At 48.3% G+C, this 11,494-nt stretch overlaps 1 protein-coding gene across 1 annotated transcript in view; it reads left to right on the top strand.

Annotated features, from left to right (window-relative positions):
* Positions 1-2,456: 2,456 nt before the first annotated feature.
* The window catches only part of LOC129334647 (cGMP-dependent protein kinase 2-like), a 28,691-nt gene continuing 19,653 nt past the window's right edge, over positions 2,457-11,494 (top strand). Inside the window, exons 1-7 of the mRNA XM_054986888.1 lie at positions 2,457-2,510; positions 2,840-3,008; positions 5,165-5,286; positions 6,303-6,462; positions 6,627-6,793; positions 8,877-8,990; positions 10,814-10,919. Of these exons, the coding sequence (XP_054842863.1) occupies positions 5,211-5,286; positions 6,303-6,462; positions 6,627-6,793; positions 8,877-8,990; positions 10,814-10,919 (623 nt within the window). The 5' untranslated portion in view covers positions 2,457-2,510; positions 2,840-3,008; positions 5,165-5,210. The remainder of the gene's footprint in view (positions 2,511-2,839; positions 3,009-5,164; positions 5,287-6,302; positions 6,463-6,626; positions 6,794-8,876; positions 8,991-10,813; positions 10,920-11,494) is intronic.

The following is an 11,494-nucleotide window of genomic DNA, read 5'->3' as shown; positions in this document are numbered from 1 at the left end:
AGTAGAAGGAACAGCTGGTGGTTTTTTAATTAACTTTTCATAAGAAATGAGGCTTTCATGTGGGTTATAAGAAAGAATCCAAGAAGCAAAACACAGTGTCTCCTGTGATCTGAGGAACAGGCGCATGAGTGTGTTTTATTATGCGTGCATGAATGCATGCATGCACACACACACGTGTTTAAGCATATAGGTCAGCTGTTGATGTTTGGTACTTGAGGCAGAAAATCTAAGCAGCATCCCCTCCACACACATACAGGTCATCATCTGTTGGAAAGTTCTCCTGTACAAGCTCCACTGGAGCAAGCAGGAGCTGTTGTGCTCTTGTGAAACTTCTGGTAATTTCAACAGGATGTAGGAAGTAGAGCTTCCCAGCAGATTGAGCTCCACGGAGTGAGTCTGTCTACATGCCACTCTGCTCCCCTTAACGGTAGCCCAGACACGCACATCCTGCTTCATGGGTGGGAGAGGGAGAGAGGCAGACAAGACATTCCCACTGATGAGAGGCCCTGGCACCATCACTTGTATTGACTTACGCTGGGTCATCTGCCTCCGAGAGGAAGGTGGACTATAAATGACACAAATCACTCCCACATTGTGCATCTTTGTGGGCAAAAAGGTGAGATGTTTTGAAAATATATATATATATATATTTAAGTTCAGTGTCCAGAATGTCTTCAGATACTTTTTCATCTATCCTGACAGCCAAAACCGTATGCTTGCGCAAGGTCACCTAGCAGGGATTTGGATCTGAGTCTCCCTTCTCAAAGTCTTATCAGGGTAAGATTCTTGATAAGTTATGAATGACTGCTTCCTTTAAAGTGAATGCATATGGCCTTGTGTTTAATTAATTATTGTTTATTAGTTGATTCATACAGCATTGTCTTCTTGCTCTATGCAATGCGAGAAGAGGGGACTCTGCCTCATGGAGCTTACATTCTAAAATTTGTCATAGGGAGATCACAGAGGAAGGAAAGGTGGTGAGAAACAGGGAGAATGTGCATTCATTCCATTTACATGGACTAAGGGTGTTAAGGAAATTGTATAGTTTCTTATACTTTCTGCCATAATTACTTCTGCAGGTTGTGTGCAATAGAACTGCCAGAGCTCTATTGCTTCAAGATCGCCTCAGGGAAGGCTGTAGGCCTTGGAAAGTCTGGCTCTCTGGGACTGTCATGTGTCATCTCCCTATGGTGACAGCTGTTTGACAAGCAGACTGGCTCCTCTTTCTCCTTCACTGTGCAGGATCAGACTTTGGGGGGGGGGGGTTCAAGGCCTGGCATCTATCCTGTCCCATCCTTTGGTGGCTCCCACGTGGTAGAATGGCACACATGAAGGGGTCAGAAAGGGAACAACAACAACAACAACTGCGCTTATATACCACTCTTCTTGACAGATTAGCACCTCACCCAGAGCAGTGAACATATTAGTGTTACTATTATTCCCACAATACAGCTGGGGCCGAGAGGAGTGGCTTCCCCAAGGCCACCTACTGAGCTCATGGCAGTAGTGAGATTCGAACCAGCAGAGTGCTGATTTGCAGCCAAACCCCTTAATTATAATTTCTCAGAATGTGTAAAGTGGACCTGTTTTTATAAAGCAAAAGGGGATATGGTTAAACAATTGTGCAGCAGGACATTTTTATAAAGTGAATAGGAATGTAGTTTTAATTTTCTGAAAAATCTTAGGCAGTTTCCTCCTCCTCCTCTCTTCCCTTCCTGCCCTTGTATTGCATTGTTGGTTGGATGTTTTATGACATCTTTATTTCATTGTTATCTAAGTACGTAATCCAGTTTATTTAATGTTTTATATTGTTTTTGTTTCATTGTTCTCTAATTATACAATCCAGTTTTATTGCATTGTTTGTTATATGTATTATGCTGGTCTTTATTATACTCTTCTATAACGTTGTGATTCACATTGAGTCTCAACGAGACAGGTGGATGATAAATTAAGTGAAATGAAAAGGAATAGGTGCTGTTTCATATGCTAGGAAGGATGAATTTGTGGTTCATCCAAACATGCCTCAGTCATACCTGGAACTTGTAGTGGAAGGCAAAAGTGTCCCTCCATGGACAGGGTTATAGTCTCGAGCAGGTGCTCAGGTTGCTGCTGACTTTTAATAGGTGTGATTCATATTTCTTGAGCAAGAAGGGCCAGGGAATCAGGAGCCCTCCCTTCCCACTCTCAGCCACCATTCCTGGTGCCTCAGTTTCTATATCAGGCTAAACTGTGTCTTCCTGCTAGCAGGAGGGGGGAACACAAGAGGCTCTGAATGTGACCTGCTTTCCACAGGACTCCCATTTTTGTTCCTTGCTGCCAGCGTGGAGAAGTGAAGACCACTCCAAGGCCTCTTACCAGAGATATATTTGCTGGAGAGGGAAGGGCAGCAAGGAGGTGGACAGAGCAGCACCTGGGTTAATGTGTAACTGCCAGATAAGGTGTGGCAAGCAGCACTCACAGGACACTTCAGGCTTCCACTCAGAGCTGGAATGGAACCCTACAAGGGACAGGTTTGGTCACGGGGGGGGGGGAGGAGAAGGCATGAAGGTGGTGGTGTCTAGTTAGGGAAGGGATAGGCATAGTGGGAAGGTGCGCAAAGTTTACCAGCCAACACAGTGGATGCAGATGTGGAGAGAAGGGGTATGTGGCAACCCAGGTTTCGAATCTAGAGCACATGCATTCCATTTCCTAGAGGTAGCTGGTGATGCAGAAATCTTAGGGGTTTGCCCATGCTATCCATTAATATTGCGACACATAGGCATTGGGGTATCCATGTGTGTCTTTGCTGCTTCTGTGTCTGATTTTAGCAAATGTGTCTATGTGTTTGTGTGTGTTGCAGATGTGCAAGACAGTTCCTGCATGTTTGTTTATTCATGGGAATGTACATATCTTCCTTTGAGAGTAAACTCAGCCTCCAACCTCTCTTTAAGCCCAGGGCTCAGCCCTGGAATATGTGGACTAGACAGAAGAATAGCTTGGAGCACATGCAGAGTGCGTTTTAATAATCTGTGAGTATATATGACAATTACAACCACACATCTGAGATGACGGGAAATAAAACTTTCCCACCTCTGCTGTTTTAGGTGGAAGACCTGCAGGGATCTTCAGTTTTTTATCCTGACTTTGCCTGAAAGTTTAGGGTTATGCATATTGCATTTTCAAAACTGCAGATGTGTAAATAAAAATGTTACATGTGTGTGAAAAGTGCTCTGACCTGGATAGTCCAGGCTAGCCTGGTCTCATTAAATCTTGGAAGCTACGCAGGGTCAGCTCTGGTTAGTACTTGGATAGTAGACCACAAGGGAAGTCTAGGGTTGCTGCATAGAGGCAGGTAATGGCAAACCACCTCTGAACATCTCTTAGCTTGAAAAGTCCATCATCATAAGCTTTATCACATTTGCTGAAGGGTCACCATAAGCCAGCTGTGATTTGATAGCAAAAAAATGAAAAGTGGCAAGCCATCTAAACCAGAGTGTTAAAATCTCAGCACAGCCAAATGCAAAGCCAGCCCAAGCAGTTACTCAGGGCACCCTAGAGACAGCCAGCTATGTAATGAAAAGTGCTGGTCAGGAGGACCTCTTGCCATGCTGCAGAAGATGCTGAGGCACATGCATCTCTCTAATTGGATGGCAGGACATTTGTAGCAAAACGTCCTGAGCTGGCACTGCCCAGAAGGAAGGGGTAGCAGCTTCTCCAGAATAGTTCCTTGTGCCATGAGAAGGAGGCAGGAAGGGCTGGATCAGAGTGCTGGGAGCTAGGAGTTGCTTAGCCAAGGTCCAAGAGAGAGACTTGGACTAAATGGATATTTGGTCTAACGTAATGGGTTCATTTTCTAACTGGAAATGCCAATGCTTAATCAACCCCACCTGTTCGTGTGATTTGAAAACCCTCTTACCCCAATATCAAACTGGCTGTGGTTGTTCAGTGGGGAGGCAAAGGTCCCTCTGCACATGCTCAGAGGCACATATTTGTTATGTCTACTACCTTGATTGGGTTTTTAGACCATCTTAACTAAGCTGAGTCCAGGTACTGAAACAGGGCCTGGGGGCAGGAAGGGGGTATTTGCCTTCCCTTGGAGTCAGCCTTCCCTTACTTGGAATTATTGCTTGCTCTCTTTGTTGGCTGATAATAAGTACCGCAGGGGAGAGAGGTGCATAAAGCAGTCTACAAAATATGTAGATATATTCAAATGTGTGTGCGTCTGTATCTCCAACAGAGCACCCCCTGGGTCCTTTTTGGCGTCTTTGTGTGTGTGTGGGGGGGTGTTTTTATGGCAATCTTGGCTGAGTGCATAAGAGATTCAATAGCTGGGTCTTGCTTTGACCAGTCTAACCCCCGCCCCCCCAGCTTGGTTCTTACTCAAAGAATATTCTTTTGAAAGGTGGATGGAGTTTGACCTACCTGCCCCCCAGGTACCTCCACACCCCAAGGCTGTGCTCAAGGATGAGGACAGATGGTCCCTCCAGCCCCAATGGCCCCCGTGATTGTTTATATCCCTCAGGGAATACTCCCCTCCCTCCCTGCACTGTTGATGCCTGTTGTGGGAAAATCCTATGAGTGACTGAAATGCATTGGAACGGCTGGTTGCCTAGTAACACATTGGCATCATATTTGGTGGTGGAGCGCCAAGGGCAGGGAGCTAAACATCAGCCATGCCCAAGTCTCTTGCGAGGATGTTGGCACGCCCACCTGCCCACCCTCCCCCCACCCACAGAAGCTGGGGTGACTCACTTTCCAGCAGCCCCTCACTCAGGAGGCAGCAGCTGGATCAGGCAGGCAGAGCCGAGGGTGGCTCTGTGGTACTTTGCATTAGTTCGGAGCTGGGCTTCAGGTGATGCCAGCAAGAGGACTGCCTGGGCAGAGAAGTGGGGGGGGGGCATTGAAGGTCCACAGAGCTATGTGGGATGCTTGGGTAGGATGGAAAAGACGCTCGGGATGCTGCACTCAGTGCTTGGAACTGGATTCTCCTCTGCTCTCAGGAGCTGTCTGATACCATAGGCTGGGCTGCTTGTCCCTCCTTTTTATTTTAACATGCCAAGATGTTGGGGAGGGGAGAACTGAATCTGGCTTTGATAGTGCCACTTGGGCTTGGCTTGCTCGGATTTCGGGCTTCCTGAACTACTGAGGACTTTTCCTCCCTCTCCCCCCCCCTTTCTTTCTGCAGCCTCTAAAGGAAATCTCATCGTCTCTGAAGCAGAGCCACTGAGAACATGGACCTCCGACTGCGCGAGTTGCGCCTCCAGGAGGAGAGGGAGTTTCTGGAGAGTGTGGCACTGACAGAACCAGGTAAGAAGACCCTAAAGTGAAACCTCTCTGGGGCTGGGGGTTGGGGGTGGGTGGGAGGAATCCGGAACTCCTTTGCCTGCAAAGGTTTCAGCAGACGTTTTGATTTTCTCAGTCCTTTCTGATCCAGGAAGGGGCTTTTCCTGCTTCTGAGTGAGAGACAGAAGCTCAACAGGTTGAAACTGCAACTCAGCCATGGTCCATTTGCAAGCTTCAGCCCAGATTGAGGGCTGGTTCAACACACTCTGGAGCCTAGAGTGGAACCCCCCCCCCCAATCTTCCCACAGCCGCCAATTAACCCGGGGCAATCCTCTGGGATGTTTGTTCATTCTAAGGCAAGAGAAGTTCCTGGCAGATTGGGGCCCACGAGCTGGCTCCACTTGCCACCCTTGTAGGCACCGTCCCCCAAACCCTACCAGCCTAGCTTCTTGACTGCTTCTTCTGTCCATCTGGCTAATTGCTTTGGACAGAGACCCTGCTTATTCTGTCTTTTGCAAAGTGCCTTGTGCACTTCTCAGCTCTCCTCTCCCAAGCAGAACAGAAATCTGAAGCTTTTTGCCCAGGAGCTTCGGTGCTTAGGCGACTTCAGGAGCAGATCAACAGGTTTCAGCCCAAGTGCTTCCTATCAGGCAAGCAGCTCAGAAAGGCTCAGGAGCCCTCTGTGGCAGCCTCAGATAATGGTCTGTGAGAGATCGGCTGAAGGTAACAGCATCTCTTGCTGTTACAAATGCATCGCCTGCAGGTCTACTCCCATCTAGGGAGTTTTGTGCAGGGTAGGATGTGGTCATCCTTTCCCCTTTCAAACGGGCATTGTAGGTACTAGAAATTCCTACCTGCCATCCCCCAAGGAAATGATGGACACTTAAACGCTGTCCAGCAGGGCCCAGGGTCCATTAGGAAAGAATGCAGGGTGGGGGATGGGATGGGGTTGCGACCGAAGGGAATGTGGACCTGCCTGGGTAAACAATGGGGGGAGGAATGTTTTGGGTGGCAGACTGTCTCCCCTCTCTTTGCTGCAGATGGGAATCTGGAGCATGCTGGGGAGCCCATGGGTGACAGCAGTCTGGATCAATCACCTGTGGAGGAAGCCAGGAGGGGCAGCAGGGAGCAGGCTATCGTCCCAGAGCCCCTAATTACCGATGGCGACTGGCAGGTGCCATGTATCCCCAAATCGCCCAGGTAACCAGATGCATTGTGTGCATGTGGGGTGCCTCTCCCCAGATTTGCAACACAAGTGATGTTCCAGAAGGGTAGTGGAAGTTGGAGACCCACTCCCTGCTTGTGAGCCTAGGGAACATTGAGGTTGCAGCTCCCTTTGGCATCTCTTTATTCCCTTCCCCCAGGGATGCCAGCCTTATCCTGGAAGCTGTGAAACGCAATGAATTCCTACGATGCTTGGGTGATGGGCAGAGCCATCCTCTGGTGGAGAGCTTCACCCTGGAGCAGAGCCAACCTGGTGACACAATTGTAGCTGAGGGTGACGATGGGCACACCATGTACATCGTAGCTGGTGAGGTTGTAGGGAGTTGTGACTAAGGAGTTGGTTGGGTTACAGCCCCAACTTGCTCTAGGTAGAGAGACAGGCTGCTGTTGGCAGACCCTCCAGACCCCTGTTCTGTCCTGCACTTGAAAAACTGGCACCCAAAGGAGAGATTTGTTATTGGAAGTACCACCCTACCCTGGGGTGAGCATGCTGGTGTTCTGACCCTTCTTTGGAAATTTCAGTGCCTCTGGTTGGTCCCTTATGCCCTGGGGCTGAATGTACATTTATGTCTACCTTAGATCATAAGAGCCTTTTCAATAGGAAGGCTCTTGCTGGTGGGGGAGTTTATCAAACAAGAGAGGAAGGTTTGATCTACTTTTCTAGAGGCTAATAGTGGGCCTTACTGGGTAGAGAGTTCTGCTGAACTGGAGGCATGACAAAGAGAGCTCAGCTCCTGACTTCATGCAGGAGGGATGGGAAGGGAGACCTTGCTCAAAGATGAGATCCAGAACACAGCTTCTTCGGCAGATCTCATGGTACATGGGGAAGAACGATTCTGTTAAAGAGTAGAGTGCCACTGCGCATGCACAGAGTGCCTTCCCTTTCCATTTGGCAACGATAACATTTCCCCATATCTAAGGCTGGAGCCTCTGCTTTGGGCTCTGAATGTTTTGCTTCTGCTGTGGGCCCTGAAATCCACCCCCCCTTCCTGGAACAAGAGACATTCCTGCCAAACACCTCCAGCAGTTTAATGCTTGGGAGAGCAGCAGCATCTATGAGGACTGTTGGCCACCAGAGCTCCTTGACAGATGATCTCTCAGGGGCCTCAGTGTGTCTGGGCTGTTGCTCTGGGTTGCTTTGTTTCTTCACACACTTCATTAACTTGGAGGGTTTGAGGTGGCAGTTGGCTCTGAGATAACTTTAAAAGGGGGTTAAACAAGTTCTGGGAGGACCAGGTCTGTCACACACTGTTCTTTGGTCCCCAAAAGGTTCCAAAGGTCAAGTCGCAGGGAAGGCCACCCCTGTGGAGAGTGAGATGCCACAGTGCTGGACCGCCACCCCTTTCTTCCACCCAGTCCTCTTTGCTCTTCCCACGCAACTGGAATGCAGCAAGAAAGTTTTGTTAGGGGACAGAGAATTGTGGAAAAGGGACCTGGGAAAAATGCCTTGCAGAAGCAATAAAAAGGTTTCTAGGCACCTGTTTGAGTTGTTTCCTGCCCTTCTCACCCAGAGGAGACTTCTCCCCCGCAATGCATGTCCAGCCTTTGAACCTCCAGACTAACAGAGCCAGTTCTTCAGACAAGTCACCCAACTGACTGCTTGGGACAGCACCACATGGTGGGCACCGATACCTCGCAGGGGCTTGGCTTGCTTCCAGCCCCTGCAGCAAGCAAGGTGCACCCCTGGGTCTGCAAAGTGGCCAGCCAGGTTCAAGACAAATCCCTGCAGGCCTGGTTGGCAGCTGCACAGACTCAAGACTTGATGGGGGTACCTTGTTTGCTGCAGGGGTTTGACTTGGATTTGACCACTGGTGGCATGGGTTCAAGAGACGATGGATGCCCCTTGGTTGAAGCAACAAAACACCTTGAACCAGCTCTGCAGGCAAAAGACAAAGGCGTGAATCCAAATCAGTGGTTTTTAATCAACCGCAATTTTGGGAAGTTTGCACAGCAGGCAGTTCCACAGGTCGTTTTTTGGCTCATATGTTTCTGCTCAGAGGCTAGCAGTTTAATTATGCACAAGTCCTGCCCTACTTTTGCCCTTCCGCAGACTGAAATCGAGACAGATCTTTAGCCTGGCTATTTATGCATGACTTTCCCTGGCTTAGCGAGTCAAGGGGTGTGCGTACATAATAAAAATTAATTGAAGGTTTCATTTGGCTGTCATGGCTAATAGCTGTTGTCAGACCTCTCCTCTTCCATGAATTTGTCTAATCCCTTTCTAAGGCCATCTCGGCTGGTGTCCCTCACTGCATCCTGTGACAGTGAATTCCAACTATAACAATCCTCTAAGTGATGAGATTTTGAGCAGGGACAGCATGTGTGTGTGTGTGTGTGTGTGTGTGTGTGTGTGTGTGTGTGTGTGAATCAACCTTACTCTCATGTTGCAGAAGGGGAGCTCAGTGTGATGCAGAAAGGGCGCCAGCTCCGTGCATTGCTTCCAGGGGACGTGTTCGGAGAACTGGCAGTGCTGTACAACTGTCAGCGCACAGCAACTGTCGTGGGTAAGGGATTCATAACCTCACAGATCTGATTCCTTTGCCGCTGTAATCAACCCCAGCTTAGCAAACTGATCTTCTGGGAGTCTGTACTTACCTTCTGCTGATCCTGCCCCCCTTTCCTTGGCTCCACTGGTGGAGAATAGGACCCTCCCTTACCCTCTCCGGGGAGTCATGGAAGTTCCTTCTGAATCCTGGCAGCTTCCTCCAGACAGCATCCCAGAACTAACGTATTAGCATGAGGAGGGATGGGGGAGAATAAAGCTATTTGCTGGGAAAGTGGGAAAGACAGAAGTAACTAGAGACCGGTCTTGTCTTTTGAGGTTTGCATGCTTGCAAGAAATTTGATTTTTCTTAATATAAATAATAATCATGCCAAGACAACAAGGGGTCTCATAGCAAATTATGAACTAACAAATATGCGATGGCTTAAGTTTTCGTGCCCACAATATTTGTTTGTCTTTTAATAGGTCCTCGGGCACTTCATTATTTCTGTTACAAAAGACCAACATGGCTACCTCTCTGGAGTGTTTTATGTAATATTCATAAAATTTAATGGCTGGGAACATTTCCACTCATCTAAAAAAATTAGTCTAACAAATTGAAGAGGAAACTTTTGACTATTGTATTTCCTCTTTATGGCAAAGGTGGTGTTTATTGCAGTGCCCACTGCACACACTTCCTGTCTTAGAGATGTGTCTGCCCCAATGCCTGTCTTTACCACGGACACTGTCCGCCATCCCCAAGAGGCACAAGGCAGTCTCTTCTTTGGCTTAATGAGGGTGTAAGATGAAGAGAGAAAAAGGTGGGAAGGCAGCTTAATATCCGTTTCTTCGCCATGCCCCGTGCTTGGGTCTTGGTGAGTCCTGCCTTTGCAATCCAAGCTTGCTGTTGGGGCTGGGGCATCCCTGGTTCCGTTGCCATGGCGATGGTACAATTGCATCCTCTCCAACTCACTGTACCTATTGAATAGAGATGCAGAATCTGCTTTCTCCGTTTTCTCACACTGCATACCGGTGCATTTACTCCTCCAAATGTTTGGCTTCCTTGCTTTCGCACTGGATACCAACAACTCTGAGAGCAAATTGAGCAAGCTCCAGAATACTGAAATATTGCAGGGTTTTTGAGATGACATGTGTCAATCCAGATGTGCAAAGGTGTTTTTGGAAAGTTAACAGCAAAAGAGCTGCCCACGCTGTATGTTGAAAATTGCCATTACTTTCTGAAACACCCTCATACACACTGATGACATTGAAATGTGACAGTTTTGCTTTCCGAGATGTTGGGGAACCAAGTTCTTAAGCATTCTTTACCAAACCCTATGACAGTGGCTTGTTCACTGGCATGCCTCATTGCTCTACAGCAGTCGCCTTGTTCGGCCAGGAAACAAGTTGAAGAGCCCCTCTTTTGACAGCTCTTTACTTATTTACTAATACATTTCTATCCCATCTTTTGGCACACAGTGGCTCCTCCAGGCAGCTGGTGGACAATATGAAAGTCATAAATTACAATATAATATACTGGATAGAGATAAATAGATCACAAACAACAACAACAGCAGGGGAGGTAATAGCAGTATGAGAGTTAAGGCAGACATGACCCTGAGCATTCTGTGAACTGAGCTCCCAGGGGTCCTCCCTCCTTAAATATTAGGCGCCTGGCCAGAGAATACCCAGAATTTAGTTTAAGTCAAAAGCTTAACAAACCAAAAGGGGTTTAGCTTCCTTCTAAAAGCCGCAATGTTGACGGGTCTGGAGTTTTATGACAGAGAGGGTACTGCAGATGTGCCCATCCCCTGTCCTTAATTGACTCTCACCTCATCTCCCCAGCACTCACCCCTGTGCAGCTGTGGGCCATTGACCGGCAGACATACCGCACAATTATCACTGAGAATGCCAAGCGGCGGCGTGCTGAGGTACTCGCTGGCCTGCGAGGGTGAGTGAAGAAAGCAAAAAGGAGGGGAAGGGGACTCCTTTCAGGACATTCTACCGACTTCCTAGAGGAATATGATGCTTTTCCTTATCACTACAGCCCTGAGATGAGAGGCAGAGAGGAAATCGTTTGGGGTCTCTCCTCCTCTGCCATCTCTAGGCTAGCGCTTTTCCCAAACTGGGGGCTTTCATGAGAGAGCATATGAAGCTGCCTTATACTGAACCAGGCCACTGGGTTCTTTGAGTTCAGTATCCTTTGAGCAGCCTGTAGCAGTGTCTCAGACAGAGAAAAGTCATTCCTGACACCTGCTGTCTCAGAAACTTTCATTACAGGTGTGGAACCACAGATCTTTGGCATGCAAAGTGTGTGCTCCAGCACTGAACTATGGCCACTGCCCCCCAAGGGTGGGGAGAACAGGTGGGACACATTACGAACCAGGCTGACAAGTGCCAGGGTTAGAGCACACTCAGACATGGGTGGGTAAAAGTCCCCCTTCTCCTCGGGGCCTAAAATCCAGACTCCAAACCTTGGAACTTGTAAGCAGGCAAGTGCCTTTGAGCATGTGAGGAGTGCAGCAG

The sequence above is a fragment of the Eublepharis macularius genome, chromosome 1 (assembly GCF_028583425.1).
Source record: "Eublepharis macularius isolate TG4126 chromosome 1, MPM_Emac_v1.0, whole genome shotgun sequence".
Classification (NCBI taxonomy): domain Eukaryota; kingdom Metazoa; phylum Chordata; class Lepidosauria; order Squamata; family Eublepharidae; genus Eublepharis; species Eublepharis macularius.
This window is presented reverse-complemented; position numbering and strand designations above follow the sequence as displayed.